The sequence below is a fragment of the Neltuma alba genome, unplaced genomic scaffold (genome assembly GCF_004799145.2).
Source record: "Neltuma alba isolate B1F8T4 unplaced genomic scaffold, ASM479914v2 tig00010231_pilon, whole genome shotgun sequence".
NCBI lineage: Eukaryota > Viridiplantae > Streptophyta > Magnoliopsida > Fabales > Fabaceae > Neltuma > Neltuma alba.
In genome coordinates, this window is record NW_021635163.1 from 461,988 (window position 1) to 484,630 (window position 22,643).

General features: G+C 35.5%; 1 protein-coding gene and 1 pseudogene across 1 annotated transcript; one reads left to right on the top strand and one right to left on the bottom strand.

Moving 5' to 3' along the window:
- Positions 1-2,061: 2,061 nt before the first annotated feature.
- LOC114755160 (putative disease resistance RPP13-like protein 1) lies at positions 2,062-2,700 on the top strand. Its single transcript, XM_028944039.1, has one exon. It carries the CDS (start codon positions 2,062-2,064, stop codon positions 2,689-2,691), a length of 630 nt encoding a protein of 209 aa, XP_028799872.1. The 3' UTR covers positions 2,692-2,700.
- A 9,925-nt stretch (positions 2,701-12,625) lies between these two features.
- On the bottom strand, positions 12,626-14,877 carry LOC114755087 (probable LRR receptor-like serine/threonine-protein kinase RKF3; annotated as a pseudogene).
- Positions 14,878-22,643: the final 7,766 nt, after the last annotated feature.

A 22,643-nucleotide genomic window follows, 5' to 3' on the forward strand; every position in this document is an offset into this window, starting at 1 on the left:
AAGTGAATTTGACTACTTCTTCCAGGGGATTGACAACCTGTTTTGAGGGGTACGGCAACTTTTCTCTACAAAAATATAATTCCATGCTGAATTTGACAAAACACATAGTAGGATTTACAACTTTCACTGTGAGTGTTACTACATTTTCAATGGGATTTGTAACCTTTTGTGAGAGGCTGACCAACGTTTCTGTCAAAAACAAAACAATTCTACGCTGAATTTTACAAAACACATAGTGGGAATAACAACTTTTATAGTGAGATTTACTACTTCTTCAATGGGTTTTGCAACCTTTTGTGAGGGGGTGGGCAACTTTTCTGTCAAAAGCAAAATTCCACGCTGAATTTTACAAAACACATAGTGGGAATAACAACTTTTACAGTGAGATTTACTACTTTTTCAATGGGTTTTGCAACCTTTTGCGAGGGGCTAGGCAACGTTTCTGTCAAAAACAAAACAATTTCACACCGAATTTTACAAAACATATATTGGGAATAACAACTTTCATAGTGAGATTTACTACTTGTTCAATAGGTTTTGCAACCTCTTGTGAGGGGCTGGGTAACTTTTCTATCTAAAACAATACAATTTCACGCTAAATTTTACAAAACACATAGTGGTATTTACAACTTTCATAGTGAGAGTTACTACTTTGTGTAATAGAATGCACCATTCACGAAACAGTATTTGCCAAAAATTAGCAGCCATATAACAATAGATAATTACATATATTCAAATGACTGCACCTGAAGGACATCAAAGTAAACATTGAACCATTAACTTTCATACTAACTACATGTGTAATGGAATATACTATTCACGTAACAGTATTTATCAAAAACCAGTAGCTATATGACAGCAGATACATTACATATATTCAAATGACTGCACTCTATTCTTGCAACGGTTATCAATTTCACCGACAACACTTTACTTCTGTGACGGCGGCAATGTGATTTCAGAGAACCTTTTTCGGTAACTGGAGGAGCTTGGATTTAGTTTTGCTGAGTGGGAGGATTGGTTTCTTCGAGTAAGGGGATTCGGTTTTGCTAGTTCAGTGGAGGGATTGGTTTTGCTGAATAGGGGGATTTGGTTTTGCCGAGTGGGGGGATTGGTTTCGCTGAGTGGGGGGATTGCTTTCGCCAGGAGGAGGCAGTTGCTACCTTTCTCCATCTCCTCAGTTTTCAAACATAATAAGAGCAATTCGGTCTTTAGGCTAAAAATCAAAATTCTAGATTGGTACCTGATACCTTCTTTCTCATTTTGCTTATTTGGATGCCTTCATTGTCTTTTTGAAATTCATATGGTATTTTGTGGTCATTTTCCCTATTAATTTTAATAATAAACATATAATTTAGGTCTTACATGTAAAATCAATATTTCTGAACAAAAAAAATATAGGACTGCCATTAATTTTTTAATTAGGTACTACATTAAAAATAAGAAAAATAATATTTTTTTTAAATATTAAATCGGATGATTGGGATTTGAGCAATGGGGCGTGGGAGAGAAGCTGTCCCCACCGTGGACTAAAGCCTCTACTCTTATCCTTCCGCGTCAATGGGAATTCGACCGCACAGGCCGAACTGTTGAATTTTCCACAGGCACATCCATGAATTTTCTACCGCGCGTAACTTCCGCGAAAGTCATAGAAAATCATCTTCTAAAGTAATAAATCATCATTTCGTCTCTTATAAATATCATGAATATCAATATTTGAAGAGGTAAAGGATTTCTTATGGAAAGCAACTACTCTGATGTTGCACACTTTGACTATGTATCAAAAAGAGAAAAGTGGGGAAAAAAGAGAAACAAATTTAGCTTTTTCAAACAGGAAGTTGCAAGTTGCTTTTGAAAAAGTAAAAGGCATTTGTTGCTGTTAGTACCCGAGTTGGAGTTTGCAACAATACTCACCAAACCTACAAACTAAGAATCATAAGAATTTCTTTCGCCCACACCAAAAAGATGGACGCCATTGCTGGGAATGTTTTACAGTGACTGACCTCTTTGACTCTTGAAGAGTTCAAATTGCTGTGGAATGCTAAAGATGATGCAGAAAGCATGAAGAACACGATCCTTGCCATCAGAGCTACACTGCTGGTTGCAGAGGCAAGGGTCAACAATAACAATCAAGTCAGCCTTTGGCTGAAGAGATTGAAAGATGTCCTCTATGATGCAGATGACCTGCTTGATGATTTGTCCACTAAAGCTTTGAGGAGGGGAATCATGACAAGAAACAAGGTGGCAAAGAAGGTACGGATCTTCTGCTCAAAATCAAACCAAGTTGTTTATAACTTTAAGATGGCTCATAAATTGAGGGAACTCAGGGGAAGGCTAGGTGAAATTGATAATGACAAGAAACAATTTGATTTCTTTGACGACCCTCCTAAGCCTTTACCTGTACTTGAGGAACGAAAGCAAACATATTCTTTTGTGCTAGAAGATGAAATTATTGGGAGAGAGGAGGAGAAAAATAAGATTTTACGTTATTTATTAGACAATAATGTGAAATCTACTGTTTCAATTATTCCCATTGTTGGATTTGGAGGGCTGGGCAAGACTACACTTGCTCAGCTTGTGTACAATCATGTGGATGTTCAAAAACATTTTGGGTTGCGAAGGTGGGTATGTGTGTTTGATGAATTTGATGTTAGACGAATAGCTCTAAAGATTTTAGAGCAAAAAAGTTGAAAAGAGATGGAGGAAGTGCAACAAGATCTTAGATAATTAATAGAGGAGGAGAAGTTTTTGATCGTGTTAGACAATGTGTGGAATGAAGATGTTGAGATTTGTTATAAGTTGAAATGTTTATTAACCATGGGAGCGAAGGGGAGCATGATTATTGTCACCACACATAGTGAGAAGGTGGGAAAGATGATGGGCACATATTTACCTATTATCCTTAATGGTTTATATTGTAAAAGATCGTGGGAGTTGTTTTGTAGAATGGCTTTCGAAGGGGGTCGAGAGTCAAATAATAAGGAGTTGGTAGAAATTGGCAGGGAGGTTGTAAAGAAATGTGGAGGAGTTCCTCTTGCTATTAGAGCCGTTGGAAGGCTTGTGTATGACAAAATCTTAGAAGGAATAATAGATTTGTCATACTTAAGGAATTGTGAGCTTTGGAAGGTAGAAAAGTTGGAGGAGAGAATCTTTGCTCTTCTTAAACTCTCTTATGATAATCTTCCTTCACCCATGAAAAATTGTGTTGCTTTTTGTTCCCTGTTCCCAAAAGATTTTGTGTTCATGAAGACAACACTAATTCAAATGTGGGTAGCCGAAGGATTCATTCAATCAACTAATCAAATGAGGTGTAAGGAAGATCTTGGGAATGAATATTTTATGAATATGCTTTCAAGATCCTTCTTCCAAGATGTCAAAAGAAGTTATAGTGGTGACATTGTGGGGTGCAAAATGCATGATCTAATTAATTATGGTCTGGCACAATTTGTAGCAAAGGATGAGTATCTTCTCATTAAAGAAGAAAAAAAAAAGAGTACTAAAGACATAATATGTCACTTGTCATATGATGTGCCGAGAGTAGATTGGAAAGTTCCAACTTCCTTTCTTGAGTATGGAAAATTAAGAACAATGCTTTTGCCCATGAAATATTTTTCTTGTCAGATGGATCACTCTGTTTTTGATTTGGTTGCATCAAAGTTGAAATTCTTATGTGTTTTGAGCCTAAGTTATTTGTGCATGATCAAAATTCCGAAAAGCATTGGAAAATTGAAGCATCTAAGATTTCTTGATCTTTCATGTAATGATATTGAGCAAGTCCCAAGGACTATTACCAAACTCCACAACTTGCAAACCTTAGACCTTAGTTGCAATTCGTCAATTCGGGAATTGCCAAAAGACATTAGTAAATTAGTAAGCTTGAGGCATCTTAATCTTTGGCGTTGTTTCAAGTTGGAATGGATGCCAAGTAGTTTGCAGCAATTAACTTCTCTTCAAAACTTAACAAACTTTGTAGTAGATAACCAGGAGATGCATGAGAAAAGGGCAAGGGCAAGGATAAGTGAATTGGGTGAGCTTAACAACTTGAGAGGGAGTCTAGCAATAAGTAGGTTGAAACACCTAAGATCAAACCCTGAAGAGGCCGAGTCTGCAAGATTGAAAGAGAAGCAACATCATCAATATTTATCCTTGTATTGGGACCCATTATGCTATTCGTATGATGAATTCTCTGAAAATGCTTCTGATGAATTGATTTTAGAAAGGCTTCGTCCTCATCATACCATCAAAAGTGTATTCATTGAAAGATTTTGTGGAGAAAGGTTATCAGACTGGATTGGAAATCTAGTGGAACTGCAACATCTTGGGCTCCACCATTGCAGGTATTTGAGATCACTTCCTGAAGGCCTTCGTAATCTCAGATCATTAAAAACATTGGGCATATATGGATGCCCATTGTTGGATGATGCTCGGCAAGATTTTGCTCATATCCCAAATGTGGGCATTATATAACATTGGAGGTTGGAGTGAATGCATTGCACGCCAAGCCCAACACATGCAATCCACCCAGAGGGTAGTAATCTTTTGATAGCATAATGTTTGAGTAAGCAGTAACATGCTCATTATTAGTCCCCTTGTTATATGCGTTTATTTCATTGCCTTTATTGTGGACACATGTGATTTGATATTGTTGTGGGATGTCTCTTTCAACAGTTAATTGATCTCCTTTTTAGTTTTTTTCTTAATTAATATTCACTGGGGGGACAATTTGATATTTTTCGCTCGAGCACTTGATAAATATGATCACATTCTAGGGTGGCGATCTATGAATAATGTGTTCTTGAGAAAACTGTGGATGTTGATTAAATTTTTTTTTAACGATTTCATAATTAAATTTAATTATGTCAAACAAAGTATCATCAAGTGAAAACTTGTTCTTTAAAAATATTGGAATATAATATCAAATTAATCTGGTCAATGCCATATTATATTTTATATAACCTGCAATGCTTGATTTTTTTTTCCTGGTTTTCTTGCGCTATTCATGTTGTAGTTTAGTTACATGTTCACTATACATGACTCCTAGCAACAGATATGGCCATATTTTCTCCTTTTTTTTGAAAAATAATTTCAGATATATTTTAAATAAAAAATTATAGAAATTATACGGAGCTATATGTCTAAAAGATAAAAATAACATATTATTAGTATTAGGAGAAAAAGTGAAGGACAACTCAATCTCTTTAAGTCTGAACTTTGAATCCCTTTCTCTTTCCTAATTTTCACGCCTCTTTTTCCTGTTTTGCTTATTAGAGCAACAGATTAAGGTCTACATTAAAAAATTAAAAAAAAAATGAAACTAACATAAACAGTTAAACAGTAATTGAAGTGTGAAATTTCTGGGCGAAAATTGGATTGATTCTTATTCATTTCTTATATCACTCAAAGGAGCATGGAATGCAATAAGAAAAATCGTAGAGCTAAATTGCAGCCTTGGACCTTGGGCCTCATCTACTATAGCACCTCAACTGGGTCTTATGATTTTGTTAGGCCCATTTCGGCCTTAGCTACGTAATCCCCCTTTCAGAAATGCTGGGGATCGCAGAACTTAGGGCACAAGCACGATCCAAATCAATCAATACAGCCAGAGAGGATGAAAGAACGAAACCCATTGCCATCAGAAACTTCTCTTCCACCACGATTCCGGGAAGCCCAACTAAATTAAATTTTCAATCAGCTCAACTCAATTAAAGACCGGAGTTGTATCCAAAAAAAAGGACCGGAGCTATTTTTTGTTTTTATCACCAACACATTTAGATGCTTGTATAAAAAATATTTTAATTATAATAAGAGTAAGTAGTATATTTTAATGACATATGTCCACATGTGTATGCCCATTTATATTTTGACAATGGGTCAACCCCCTTGTAAGTTGCGTTGCAATCCAACAACTAAGCAAAGATAGAGGCAAAGACCAACAAGTCAACGAATAACCTTTTGTGGAATTAAAAGCTCATGAAATACGGATCTAACGTTTTTCAGGGCTTGAGACCGATAATATGAGCATTAAAGTAATTCCGTCGGTCTAACGTTTTTTTTACTATCACTTACTGTAAAGATGGACGCCATCACTGTGATAGTTTTTCAGGGAATGCTAAAGAGGATGCAGAAAAGGCGAAGAACACAGTCCGTGCAATCAGACGTACCCTTTTGGATGGAGAGGCAAAGGCTAAGAACCATCAAGACGAATTGATTTTAGATAGGCCAACCCCATCATACCGTCAAAAGTCTAACCAATAAAAGGATTATTTGGAGAAAGATGACCGGATTGGATTGGAAATCTCTTATCACTGCAACTTCTTGCGCTCTATCGTTGCGAGTATTTGACATCACTCCCCAAAAGCATTTGTGATCTCAGATCATTACAAAGAGATTCAGGTGTTGTCTTGTTCTCCACTATCTGATCTAATTTTAAGTTCAATTTTATCGACACGAAAATCTTGTTAGTAGTTAATTTGTAAGTATTTTTGCGAGCTTTTTCTGAATCTGAAGACATGTCTTGGTCTTAGTAAGTCTTTACAATCCAACTCACCTAAACCTTGATTAATCATTAACCAGATAAGTTTAATTTTATTAATAGTCTCCTTTTATTTCATTAATCTACTGACGTTAAAAAGACGCGAGCCAACGCCAAGTTTCTGTCGCTACAACCAAGACATCCCCAATCTTTGGGTTTTAAATTGTGTGGCACGCACAAGTCGAGGATAAACCTGGCGTCTTCATATCAATTCAAAACTTTTAAGGCTCAAGTTTGAGTAATATAACTACAAAATAAAGAAGACACCATCCTAATATCATAATATATGGAGTCAAAACCCCTAGGCATTATCCAGAATAAGCCATCAGTAAACAAGCGGAATTATAGGTTTTCTTGTTTGTTTTTACTTTTCTAAAATTTTATGTAGAAAAAAACTGTTATTACCACCAACAAGCGTATTAGAGACTCAAAGCCTACAACAGAAAGATTTCTTATTACACCATCCAATCCAATTATAGGAGTAAAAAATGGTGATCACCACCAACAAGCATAATACAAATAAATGCCACCCAAATAGGAATTATCAAGTAGACTAGTGAACAAAAATAATGTCAGAATCAGAATTCACATTTAATAGAAAGGAATAGAGTCCTGTTTTAGAATATTCACTTGTATACCAACACCACTTGCTTGCATAACCACGTAGCAAGTAAGACTTATTTCATTGTTCATTTGCCTTGCTGGAATTAACACATATATTTAAACTTATTGCCGTTTGATCTAAATTCTTTCTTTATTATACAATCTGGAGTTATGTATAGATTCAAAGGTTTCCATAACAAATGAAGAACAATTCTGATGAAAATAGTGCCTTGAGTATTGACTTTAATGATAGTGAAGAAGAAGTGGATGATGGTAATGAATATTTTCCCAGCGATATTGAGGAGGTTAATATAGAATGCAAAGAAAATTCAAATGAAGGATATGAAAGTGAAGATTCAGAAAGCCTCGATGACGAGGAAGAAGTTGGAGGTGAAAATATAGATGAAGAAGGATGCATTAAGAATAAGTTCCCAATGCATAAGTTGGTAAAAAAATATGAGTGAATACAAGTGGGAGATAAGAACCTTTTACAACACGGGAGAGGATTTTAAACATATACTTTGCATGCTAGTAAAGGGCTTAAGTTTATTAAAATGATAGGGAAAGAGTTAGAGTAAGGTGCACATGTTAATGAGCACTGACTCCGTCCAATTCTGGGTCTTTTCCTCTGTTGAATAAATCTTTTCGGGTTATTTTTGAGAAGTTTGAACTTTAGATATTTCATCTCTATCTCATTCAGTCATGCTTATTACTACAACAAGCCTCAGGTGAAACATACTTAACTTGATGACTTAGTAGAACGAATTATATTAGCCCAAAATAAAAAAAAGAACGACTTCTAATGATGGTGATGAACTTGTTCCTATTAAAAAAAGTGCGACAAGGTTTTAGTTAAAAATTTATAGAGATGAAATATTAAAAATATACATGACCTGATTATCCACGAGACTAAACTGAGGGAAACTAGTGTGGTAGCATTTGACTAAATCTGCGGCTATGTTTACGGAGGATATCATTTAATGCCCATTTATTTCTAAACTGTTTGAATAGTAAACGAGCTGAGCATGTGGTGATGGGTTATAAAATATAGATCACTTGCACAGGTTTCGTCCTGCTCAAAATATCCTGCCATAACTCTTTAATGTCGAAGAGAGTTTACTTTTCGTTGCACAATAGTAATATAGAAGCCGACATCTATAAAGAGGCAACCTGCGTCACCGCACAAGCGAGCCAACAATTTGACCTCATTCTTTGTATTTGAAAATGGTCCTTTTCGACCTCACATTGTTTTACTCGAAACTGTTATCATCCTCACGCATGATCCTCTGTCGCCACTTGAATTAACTGAGCCAAGTTCCTATGCATCTTCTCTAATCAGTACTCTATGAACCAAGTTTGAACAGAGCGATAGGATACTGAAACTAACGGTACTCATTTTTTACCATGCAGACCGCAGGCGCTAATCACTATGCTCTGAAAGAATCAATTTAAATACATTCCTTTTGCCTTTACAACAGAATATGCTTCCCATATAACTTGCGACCTAAAATCTGAATCTGCAGACAAATCATGCCAATACTAAGTAGTGCAAAACAATTCAACAACTCAGACATTATGTACTCAGTATTCTCGAATCAGAACTTCCTTCTTCTTTTGAGATAAAATACTAGGGTAAAATGAATATTCTTATCCGATGCACAGTGCCCTGCCTTTCTTATTGTATATATAACCAAGGACACAGACACTAGAGGACAAGAGCATTACAAAAGAAATCTGTAAAGAATAATACAGTGCCTATCAGGCCCATAAATGTGGAAAGTGGTAGAAGGATCTAGACCTATTACAGCTGTTATAATAATATATTGATAATACAATATGATACAGATTATTGTGTTCTAACATCCCCCCTCAAATGAGGTGGTGTAATTGATAGTCCGAGTTTACTCCTGAAATAAGAAAATTGGGAGTGAGAGAGGGACTTGGTTAGACAGTTAGCTATTTGATGATTGGAGGGAAGATATTGGATGTCAATGCACCGTGAAGCTAACATATCTCTGATGAAGTGAATGTCAATCTCAATGTGCTTGCTTTGACTGTGTTGAGCAGGGTTTGTTGCTAAAGCACGTGCACTCATATTGTCACACCACAGCACAGCTGGTTTTCTCAAGAATAGACCCAATTCAAATAGTAAGGATGTTAACCATTTTACTTCAACAACACCATCAGCCAAGGCTCAATACTCAGACTCAGTACTAGATATGGACACAACTCTTTGTTTGCAAGAAGACCAAGAAACCAATGTATGACCCAAATATACACAAAAAGCTCCCATGGACTTGTGATCATCAAGGTCAATGGCCCAGTCAGCATCAGTATATGCCATAATTTGAAGGGATGAGAAAGGTTTAATATGCAAGCTGTAACTATATGTTCCCTTCAAATAACGCAATATGTGCTTAACAGCCTGAAAGTGATTCACAGTTGGATTTGATAAGAACTGACTTAACTTATTCACAGAGAAGGCAATGTTTGGTTGAGTGGTTGTTAAATATTAAAATTAACCTATAGCTCTTCTATACACAGTACGGTCTTTCATCAATTCTCCGTCATCCTGTGAAAATTGTTTACCAGTGACCATAGGAGTTGGAACAGGAGCACAGTCTAACATGTTAAATTTCTTTAATAAGTCCAGCACATATTTTTCCTAATTCAAAAAGATTCCAGATTTGTCTCTGTAAACCTCAAGACCCAGAAAATAATACAATGGTCCAAGATCTTTCAATGAGAACATAGAATTTAGTTGTTGTACAAAATTCCTTAGATAAACAGAGTTGTTTCTAGTAATCAGTATATCATCTACATAAATCAGTACAAAGACAGTGAGGTTACTTGTTCAAAGTAGAAACAGGGACGTGTCACTCTTGGCATTATAAAATCCCCACTGTTGTAATGTGAGCCTCAATCGATCATACCAAGCTTTGGGTGCCTGCTTCAAACCATATATAGCTTTAACCAGCTGACACACATGATTAGGATGACTTTGATCAATAAAACCTTCTAGTTGCCTCATATACACATTTTCTTGAAAGAAACCGTTTAAGAAAGCATTATTCACATCTAGCTGTTTGATTTCCCAGTTGAAAGTAGCAACAATAGTGAGAACTACTCAGACCGTCGTGGGTTTAACTACAGGATTGCACATTTCACTATAATCGATTCCGACAGCCAATTGAAAGCCCTTCACAACGAGCCTCTCTTTATGTTTTAGGATAGATCCATCTACTCAAAACTTGGACTTGAAGACCCAATTGCAATCAATGAGTTTTTGCTTGCCATCATAAGGCACTAGAGTCCAAGTTTTATTCTTATGCAAAGCACTAAATTCCTTAGCCATCGCAAGTTGCCATTGAGGAAGAGATAATGCCATCATGGTGGAGGAGGCTTTCGACGCATTAGATAGAGACTTGGGATCTTCAGCCTGCATAAGTCCAACAAAGGGATGTTTGGGCTTAAAAATTCCATCCTTGGCCCGTGTTACCATAGAGTTTCTGTTTACTGCTTGCTGTGGTGGATCATGGACCTCAAATAAGGTATTGGACCTATTACTCACGGATTGGGCTTTACCAGGCTGGGCTGTAGATGATGCTTATATAGATAGGCTTCAAGGTGGAGACAAATTCTGCAAAACTAGGTCATTTCTGGGTTTTGAAAGAGAAAGGCCACCGAAAGAAGAATTACTTGAAGAAGACGAGACTTTAACGTCAAACTTAGACTGCTGCTGGTTTGTTGCTATCAAATTTGTGGCCGGTACTATTAGAGGCATCATTATCGTCATATCACTAGACTCTCTAGTGCTTGATCTTCTATTTAGAAATCCTGAAGCAAAAGGAAAAGAAGATGGATAAAAAATCACATGCCTAGACACAAAAATTTTCCTAGTTGAGCTCAAACATTTATATCCCTTTTGTTGATTAGCTAACCCCAAATAAACACATAGTTGACTGTAGAATTACAATTTGTGTTCATTATATGGCTTCAAGCAGGGATAACAAGCACACCCAAAAGGTTGAAAGGAGTTATAATCTAGCTCTGTTTTAAACAGCTTGAACAGAGGTGTATCGCCTTCTAATATTAGTGTGGGTAACCGATTTATTAAGTAAACAGCTACTTGGAAAGCATCAACCCAGTAAGTAAGTGGCATTTGTGCTTGAGCTAATAGTGTTAAACCCATTTTTACCATATGTCGATGTTTTCTCTCTGCCCTTCCATTTTGAGGTGAGGTATACGGACAGGTAAATCTTAGATTAATACCAACAGACTGTGCTATAGGAATAAATGGCTTATACTCTGAGCCATTATCACATTGAAGTGCTTTAATTTTCCTGTTGAACTGATTCTCAACAAAGACTTTAAAGTGATTAAAGGCATGTATGGCTTCTCCTTTATGTTTCAATGGATATATCCAAGTATATCGACTGTGACCATCTACAAAGTGTATATAATATCTATGCTCACCAACAGATTGCACTGGAGAGGGTCCCTACAGATCAGAATGAATTAATTCTAAAGGTTCAGAGGCATGAGAGACAGAATGTGAAAACGGTAAATGTTTTGATTTCCCAAATTGACAAGCTTCACAAAATTAATTTTCATTCATAGAAATTTTCACATTACACTTGTTCAAAATTTCTTTCAAAACTCTAAAACTAGGGTGTCCTAACTTGTGATGCCAACTCTTGAGTTCATCTTCTTTGCGAGTAAAATGCGCAACATACGCTTGAGGTTGGAACTCAATCTCACTGCCCACTGGGTACATTCCTTGCCTAGGTGTTCCTTGCATCAACATTTGCCCTATCGCTTTCTCCTTCACAGTACAACCAGAATCAGTGAAGCTTATATCAACATAGTTATACTCAATAAGCTTATTCACACCTATGAGGTTTTTAGTAGCAGTGGGAACTAATAACACATCCTTGAGAAGAAATTTAGTATTAGAAGCAGGACAGGAAAAAAGCTTTGAACTAATACCCATGATTCAATTCCTCTCACCAGTACAGGTAGACAGATGGGACTTACCAGTCAGAGCAATTTGATCAAGATTGTTTGAGTGAGGGGTCACATAGTAGTTGGCTCCACTATCCATGTACCACGCTGGATCTGAAACAGAGTTCAGAGAAGCATAGAAAGCTTAAGGTGAAAAGTTATCAGCAAGTCGACCATAGTGGGATGGTGGCATGAAATTTCTGTCATTCCTGTAATAACAGTGAGCCATTATGTGTCCTGGTCGCTGGCAATAAAAGCAATAGGTGCGACTATTGTTCCCCCCTCCTCGATGACCACGCAACCTGCCTCTTGGGCCATGACTCCCACACCAGCCATTTCATCCAGAATCAGAGGACTACTAATCAATGGAGCCATCAGAATGATCATCTTGACGTTGAGCAATATTGGCAGTTGGCTTAATAGTGAGAGAGGCAAATTGATTCAACTGCTCTGATACCAAGATAAAATACCAGGGTAAAATGAATATTCTTATCCAATGCACAGTGCCCTGCCTTTCTTATTGTATATATAACCAAGGATACAGACGCTAGAGGACAAGAGCATTACAAAGGAAATCAGTGAAGAATAATACAGTGCCTATCAGGCCCATACACGTGGAAAGTGGTAGAAGGATCTAGACCTATTACAACTATTATAATAATATACTGATAATACAATATGATACAGATTATTGTGTTCTAACATTCTGAATTAGAAGAATGGCATTCATTTTCATATGCAAATGTTCGATAAATTGTTGGACTAGAGAGCTAACTAGAGCCGCCAAAGCTGCCTGCAGATCTCTCAATATCAATCCTTCTGGCAACTAGAGGGGTTGGCTGTTCTAGTGTTGATGGCACTAATTGCCCAGTCTCCAACATCTTCATGACCTGATCCATTGTTGGCCTAGCATATAACTGAGGGTGTGAGCAAAGAACAGCTATTAACACATATTTCTCAAGCACTTCTGGCGAACCCGGTTCTGGCATACCATCTTCAATGACATCTAAAGCTCTACCTGCCCTAACCAATGACCAGGCCAAGTCATTCAAAGACGAGGGTTGGCCATCCTCGTTCATCTGAAGAGCCTTCTTCCCGCTCAAGAGCTCAAGAAGGACAATACCGTAACTGAAGACATCACTTCTTTCTGTTAACTGTCCATACAATGCATATTCTGGTGCAACATATCCCATCGTTCCAGCTACCCGCGTGCTCATATGAGTCATTCCCTCAGGCTTGAACTTAGCAAGTCCAAAATCTGCTACTTTAGCTTCAAACTTCTCATCCAGAAGGATATTACTTGCTTTAATGTCCCTATGGATAATGGAAGGTTGAGCCCCATAATGTAAATAAGCCAATCCCTTTGCAGTGCCCAGAGCAATCTGCTGACGGACTGGCCAGCTGAGTTTATCTCCTGTAGAAGCAAATAGATGATCGTGGAGACTCCCATTCTTCACCAAATCACAAACGATAATCCTCTGGTGACCCTCTAAATTAGTTGTGGCTGTACAATAACCTCTTAGAGCAACTAAATTTACATGCCTGACGCTGGCAATGACCTCAACTTCATGAGTGAAACTTGCATCTCCTGAAACAGAACAGTTCTTGAACCTTTTCAATGCAACTTCAGTTCCATCTGGGAGAAACCCTTTATACACATTTCCATATCCTCCTCTACCTATTATGTTATCCCTAGAGAAATTCCTTGTTGCCTTCCTGATGTCATCAAATGTAAACCTAATCAAAGTGATGCTCTCCTTCATAGAATCCAACCAAGACACGACAACCACCTCAGTTTTACTAATACCTTTCTTGCCGTTCTCCTTCGATCTCCTGTGAAGCCAAAACCCAACAATCACCAGCAACAAAGCCCATACGCAAACAATCACAACCGCCGCAATAACAATCGTTCGTTTATTACGTTTGGAACCCAGCGACTTGAAGCTCAGAAGGAACACGCACTGGGCAGCGGTGCCTTTGTTGGCGGGTCCAGCTTGATTGGTAAAGGCGGCGGCATAAATTGGGGGATAGGCCGTGCAATCGGAGACGTTCCCGGTCGAATTTCCTTTCACATAAGGCTGCATATTCGATAAGCTCGTAGTACAAAGGGAGCAGGGGGAGTTGTTTTCGAGGGACTGATTGCAATTCCGCCTGACATCCTGAATAACCGAGGCGGGAACCTGAGACTCGAAGTCTTCTTTAGTGGTGATGTTCTGGCATCCCTGGGAGATCCACGTTGTTTGGAAGCCACAAGCGGCGCGAATGTTGAGGTTGGGAATGTATTGGTTGATGAACTTCTGGAAATTATCCCAGCAGGTCTCGGAAGAATTGAGAGGCGGAAGGAAGAAGCCGGTGTGACGGAGGTAATTGGACTGAACGAGATGGATGGCAGAGCGGGAGAAATCGCAGACAGTGCTAGAGTCGAGAGAGGGCTGGTCACTGCCGGCGACATCATTAAGGACGGTGAAGTTAAGAGGGCAGGGAGAAGAGAGTGGGAAGGCGAGGGAAACAAAGAAAAAGAAGAAGAAGGGGGGCATTGAGGACGAGGGTGGAGGACGCCAGGACGGGAAGAGTGAGAGGGAAGAGGAAGAACCAGAGAATGAAGGATGAGAAGGGGCGGGAGCGAGAGAAAAAGATGAGAGCTTTGACTTGAGACGAAGAGGAGAGAAGAAGAGAGTCATTGCGGCTTAGGCGGGGCAAATGGAGTAGCCAACCTGCTATTTTGACCATGTTTTGACAAAGAGCATTGGGATGAAGCATACGAGAATCTTCCGGGGCCTCTTCATGGCATTTGCAGCCCCGTGTTGGTGCCCCCCCCCCCCCCAAAAATAAAAACATTTCACCCTGCAAGGTTTCATCTAGAGCACCCGTTATATTTTAGCCTGCATCCTGTTAATCTTATCTAGCACGTGCACTATTCAAATAAACAACTTGTCATGCCAATAACATAATTATAATAATAATAACTGGAGTTGGGAGTAGTTAGCGAAAATTGGGAACCCGATAAGACACAATTTATCCCCATCTACTTGCCTGGTGCTGCCAGAATTGATGCATTTCTATTCTACTTCTATTTGCCGGCTATGAATTCAAGTTTCCCTACAATAAATTTGTCTTAGAATCTCTCCTTCATGGAAACACCTGTAGAGTAGTACCAGTTGTTTATATAAAAATTAATTTAATATTTAATTTGATTTTAAATACAAGACACCTATTCACTTTGTCTCTTGTATTTATCAATTTTTCTCAATATAGTCATTGTAATAATTGTATATATTAAAGGTTTAATCAAATAGTAGTTTTAATTTTTTTTAACAATAAGTTATAATTCTAACTAATACACATTATTAGTAAGGGTATTTTAAGAAAGACAACACATTTTTATTACAAATAACTAACTTAACTAATTTTTTTAATTTAGTTAAATTAACTTTTATATTAGATACAAGAGCCAGTAGTTTACAAATAAAGAAACAAGGGTTACAGGCCAATGGGTGTAAGTTAACCACATAGTATAAAGTTTTTCCCCATAAGTGAGAGTTAGCGAGTTCTATTTTACTTATAACGTCGAATTATTAGTATATGCTTTTTAGTTGGTAAAAAGCAAAAAGGGGCCATAGATTATTAGAAAAATACAAGGAATACACGTGATGCGTGCGCGCGTAACATATTTAAACTATAAACCAGTAGATTTTATGTGAAGAACTAGAGATAATACTCTTTTCTACACGGGTAGCATAAATATCAGGCACTATTTTTAATTTTAATTTCTGCCTCCTTATCATTTTTAACCCTTTATTTTTATCAAATGATCCCATTCATTTTGAGCTTTAATTAGAGTTGACAACCTCTTAAATCCTAATTCAATGGCATCTAACATTTCTTCTCATAAAAAAAATTGCGGTCCTATATCTTAAAATATTAAAAAATTAACGGAGAGACGGCTAATTTTTTAAAATAAAAAAAATAGAGTTAATGATAATATTCGATGTATTATAGCAGATGATATAAGTTGAATCCACAAATCCAATCTGCTTAACTCATAAAGCAGAGTAGGTTGACATAGCAAATAAGTACTTCCTCTGCTTCTTTAACATGATAATTCGTTTGATTTTTATTTTAATCCTAATTATAAACCCCAATCTATTTTGTTTTTTATATTTATCTAATTTTTTAAAGTAGTTATTGTAATAATAATAATTTTAGCCAATATGCTTAATTAGTAAGGATATTTTAGAAAAGATAACACATATTTATTACAAATAACTAAATTAACTATTTTTTTAATTTATCTTAATTAATTAATTAACTCTTATTTTAACAACCGGAGTTAGTATTTACAAGTGAGCCTTGTTACACAAGGCCGCATTTGCTTCTTCTTTGAAAATAAATACCTAAGACCATTGCTACCCAAGAAAATATACACAGGACTAAGATCTTGGCTCCTGATTATGAGTCACGTTAACGGGTGAGGACTCAAGTAGTCGTTGCATACGCAGGAAAAGTTGGCCATGTGATTGTAGGACAAATAATATTGTTTCTTTTTTAATATAAAAACTAAATAATTAGTTTATAAATATTAAAAAATTAATTGAACTAGTCATTTATAATAAATAGGTATTATTTTTTAAAATATTTTTATTAATTATGTGTATTAGAATTAAAATTTTTTAACATATGTAATTATTATAAAAACTTCTTTAAAAAATAAATATAAAAAATAAATTAAAACATTATATTTAGTGCTAAATTAAACTTTCAGCTATAACACTACAAAAAAACAGACTTTTGACGACGACTTTTGGCGGCGACAAAAAAAGTCGCCGCTGAAACTAAGACTTTCAGCGGCGACGAAAATGTCACCGCTGAAAGTGGACTTTCAGCGGCGACTTTTTTAGTCGTCGCTGAAAGTTTGCCATTGAAACTAAGACTTTCAGCAGCGACTTTTTTTGTCGCTGCCGAAAGTGGACTTTTAGTGGCGATTTTTTTAGTCGCCGCTGAAAGTTCGTTATTAAAAACCAAGACTTTTAGAGGCGACAAAACTTCTAAAAATCGCCGCTGAAAGTATCTTTTAGCGGCGACATTTTTAGTCGCCACTGAAAGTTTTCAGCCACGACTACTACGGCAACGACTTTTCAGCGGCGACTTGTCGCTGCAAAAAACTTTTGGCGGTGACTTTTGTTGCCGCAAAAAACTTTCGGCGGCGACTTTTGTTGCCGCTGAAAGTCAATTTTTTTGTAGTGTATATTTAGGATCGGAATAATGATTATATGTCCAATTTTACCTTCACTTGATACTGCGCTAATTCCTAACTGACTCTGGTTTAAAAAGAAATACTTCCACATCATTCAACAAGAAATTATAAAATAACTTGAATTTAATAATGAAATAAATCTCTTGTTTTTCTTTTTTTAAAATTTTTATGCCTCAAGTTTTATGTAGACTGAATTCAATTTCCTACCTCATCTTCGACCCTATGTTTTTAACCTTATTTAACCGATTTCAAGTTGACTCTATGATAATAATTTCCATCATCACATCTGGTCTGCTAAAATTCGTCATCATAAAATTTGAAACGGAATAAATTATTAAACAAGAACGCAAGAAGCTCCATGCATATACTTTTCTTTTTTTATCTGTGTTTGCGCCATATAGTTGTTCATTTGAACTTTTTTTCCCTAAATACATATATTTTCTTATTCAAGGCAATTTTGTTTGAGTTATGCATTAAATATAGGTTTTTTTTTAAGAATTCGAATATTAATTCATCACATTATGATTGACTAACTCCTTCTCTAGCCCTAACTCTTATTGGTTCATCACATTGTTGTTCATTCCTTCTTTAAATTCAACTCAACTTTGATTTTTCTAATCTTCAAAAGATGTTTATTGGGCCACATTTATATAATCCCAACAAGCAACTCAAATTCAATACTTATTACTCAAGATATGATGCCTTTTCAAACTTAATTAGAATAGTTGGATTTTAAATAAATTAAAATGTCGGTATGTCTTTATACACACAAATATATAAGTTCACATGAATACATGATGTTCAATAACTGGGTTGTATTTGAAATTGTCAAATCCATTTAAGAGAATTTTTTGAAAATATCTTATGTATTCACACAAATATAAATTTGAAATTCAGCGTGTCCTTTCTAACTATGTTATCATAAAAATATTTTAAATAAAAAAAATGTTGATAACGACACTCATGGATGAATAAATTCCGCAGCAAAATTTTACCAAAAAATTAAGCAACAAAAAATTTCTTATTCTAATTTTTTAAATAAATAATACTCTGTATAGACAAATTTGAATTTAAGCATAAACTTTCCCCCAGTCAATGCACGTGAATTTTCTTCCATCCGGTCACAATATTCAACTCTTTTTTCTTTATACGTTAACAGCGTTTTCTTATAAACTAACTAACTTCAACTAATTACCAATTATTTTGGTCTAAAAAATTACTACGCTTGGTTTTTAATATAATAACTAAATAACTAATTTATGAATATTATAAAATTAGTTAAATTAATTATTTATAATATGTGATGCTTTTGTTAATTATGTGCGTCAAAATGAAAACCTCTTAACATGGACAATTATCATGACAACTACTTTGGAAAAAAAACATAAATATGAGAGATATGGTGAATTAGGTATTATATTCATGATTAAATTAAATTCCTACCAAGCTATTTTTTGAATAAATTAAGAAAACTAGTTAAGTTAATTATTTGTAATAAATAGGTGTTTTTCTTAAAATATTTTTGTTAATCAAGTGTGTTGATTAGAACTACCATTGTTACAAGGACTACCTTAAAAAAAGATAAGTATGAGAAATAAAATAGACTGGAGTCTTATATTTATGACTAAAATAAAAAGTCAAACAAACACATATATTAATACTTCTCTAGTCATTAATATAAGACCTATTTAACTAATTTGATTAGATTGAAGAAGTTAGGTTAGTTAGTTAATTATAAAAAATGTGACATGTTTTTCTTAAGACTCCATAATCATCTTTCTTAATACCCCATCTCCCTTTTCTACTTGATTATAGTTGAGGGAGTATTCATAGAGGTAATTTTGAGAAAACTGATAAATATAAAAAAATGGTTCTTATATTTAGAACCAAAACCAACTCAATAATTGAGTTATATATTAAGCACCGGAGGGGTATTAATTATGTTGAAGTCAACCATCCCTTGAATACTGAAAATGAGTTCGCATCTGACACATTTCAAATAAAAATATATCAGAAAAGGAAAGGGAGAAAATAAATAAATAAATCAGATCAACATCAACATAAATTTCAACTTGCTCAACTCCAGGTATCCATTTTTAATTTCTCTTTCGGCCGTCGCATTTCATTGGAGCTCGTCAGTTTGATCGCCCAAAGATTGAATTATGGAAATGATGATCATCTCCTCCACGTGATAGTAATCCATTTTTATTTACGTTTTTATATGCTATAATATATATATATTTATATATTTGTGAATGCTATTGAAAGCCAAACTTCTCACGTTTCTTTTAAACAAGTCTCACAAGTTACTGTTCTTCAGTCTGAAATAAAATGAGACCGCCCCTTTGGAACTTCTCTATTTATTGTGTATAATATATATATATATATATATATATAATGAATTGACATGTTACATAAAACTCAGATGAGAAACACTGGTATTCTATGCTTAATTTGTGTGATTGTTAGTTTATTTTATTCTGCAAATTGATGACTTCTATTCTATGTTGTCTTAAAAAGAATTCTGATCCTTTGTGCAAAATATTGTAGCGGAAGCTCTGTACAAATCAATGTAACTAGAAAATTCCCCCCATGCAATGCATGGGTTGGTTCATACCGTTAAATGTCATATTCTAATTACATGATGTTTTTTGTTTTTTAAGAATCATGTTAATGACCAAACATCATGCATAAATTAAAAATATATATTAATTTGGCATAAGCATAAATGTATGTTAAGGTAAATGATCTATAATTTGACGTATGAAAAAAAAAGTTGGCAAATCATTAATCTTCCTCAAGTATTAATAACAATATTCACTACCAAAAAAATTATTTTTGGCGACGACTTTCAGTGGCAACAAAAAAAAAATCAATGCTGAATGTAGGACCTTTTGCGACAACCGCATGTGATCGCTGCTAAAAAATACAACCTTCGGTGGTGACAAATAATATCCGTGATACCCAATTAAGGGAAAATGGGTCATGGGGCTTGCGGGTTAATGTCCAGTGTTCCAGTAATAACCCGTTATTAGTCTACCCAGTGATTCAGGTCCAAGCGCCTCTCCCACCTCCACCTCCTAGCGATTTTCTCCGTTTCCACAGCTTTCGGCAGCCATTTTCGAGTTCCCTGAACCATATCTGAAGCTTAACAATCATCAAGCATTGTCGAGCTCCAACCGTGGTCAGCCACCATCTTGAGACGATAAGCCATGAGATTTGAGAAGGGATTTCGAATTCAGAGTCGAAGCTAGGTGAAGAAGGTGAGGTCGCGATTCTTCAATATATATATTCTGTTATATTTGGTTTTTCAGGGAAATTTTGTAATTTGCTTCGCACATATGTAGTATCCCTCTGCCATTTTCTTCATTGGGTTTTATACATAAGTAACTCTGTTCTAGCTAATTCCTATCGGAGTCTATATTGTTAACCCATGCACCTTTTGGACTTTGTTTGGATGGTTTATTTTCTAAGTGGTTTTGAATTTGACTTCAGTTTATTAACAAACTAACTCCTCCTTTATCTACTTTCTTTCTGAAAAAAGGGTTGCAATGCTTTTCGGATGCATCTACTCGCGGTTAAGGGAAATTTTGTAATTTGCTTCGCATATGTGTAGTATCCCTCTGCCATTTTCTTCGCTGGGTTTTATACGTAAGTTACTCTGTTCTAGCTATAATGTACTCCTCCGGTCCTAATTATAAGACCCAATTGACTTATTTGAGGAGATTAAGGAAGTAAGTTAAGTTGGTTATTTATAATAAATAAGTGTTGTTATTCCTAAAATATCCTTGCTAATTAAGTATATTGGCTAAAAGTATCATTATTAGAAGGATTATCTTGGAAAAAAATGCATAAATATAAGAGAGAAAATGGATTGGGTCTTATAATTAGGACCAAATAAAAAGTCAAATTGGGTCTTATAATAAGGACCGGAGGAGTATCACATTTGAAGAGCAACATACTGAAGAAATCAAAGATAGAATACCTAGAGAGGTAATTTCTTTTTGCTGCACAATGATCTGATGGTTCTAACTTCCGAGGATGTTAGATCAACTAATGAATGCGAACTGGAAATTAACCGCAGCTCAACAGATAGTAAGAAAAGGATGATGTAAGCGGCGTTGACATCTAGATTTCACCTCGCCATAGCGACTATAATAATGTGTTAAGGTGTTCAGAACTGAAACTGTCTCTATAATATGAAGCGTGCTTAGCGTTCTGTCTAGAAATTTTGTAATTTGCTTCGCACATGTGTAGTATCCCTCTGCCATTTTCTTCATTGGGTTTTTTTATACATAAGTTACTCTGTTCTAGCTATTTGGATGGTTTATTTTCTACTTGGTTTTGAATTTGACTTCAGTTTATTAACAAACTGACTTCTCCTTTATTTTTTCTGGAAAAAAGGTTATGCTTCCTAATATCATTTACCAAGTCATCTGCTTTAAATATTTGATCAGTGTTGCAAATTCTATTGATTGTTTAATAATCTGAGATTTTGTTATAGATGGAGCATTAGTCACGCTGAAAGTATAATATAATAATATATATTTTATTTTATAATAGTAATAAACAAATTCAATTCAGCTCAATGGTAAGAAGATTGGACAGCAAGGAGGTGATTACGAATTCGAACCTTGAAGAAGACACATTTAAAGTGAAAATATTTGGACGGTAACGCGTGGGCGAGAGGGTGACATGGCGTGAGAGTGGTGATGTGGCAACAACGTGAAGGTGTGTGACGATGACATGCAGGTGGCTAGTGATGATGTGGTGTCGATGGCGATAACATGGCGTCAGTAAAATCAATTTTTCTTAGGCATCACTTTCTACGGTAACAAAAAAGTCGCTTTTGAAAGTCACTTTTGGCAGCAACAAATTGTCACTGCTAAAAGTTCTTTTAGCGGCGACAAGTCATCCTGAAAACTTTCAATGATGACTTTTATATTTTCAGAGTCACCGCTAAAAGTCAATTTTTTTGTAGTGATTAAAATGCAATCAATATATAATATTATAATGTATAAATCAATATTGTATTAATAAAGGTTTTATAGGAAAAATATTGTGATATGAAAAATATTTGTTAGTATGATTGAACTAAAAGATTAAATAGGTAATTGGACGGAATAATAACATCCGTTAATGTGTGAGGGCGCATGTGTATGTAACTTAGCCATGATTTTCTTTTCTTTATGTTACTGTATAATTGATAATGTTATATTTAATTGAAAGGCACTTTTATTAATTTTTGAA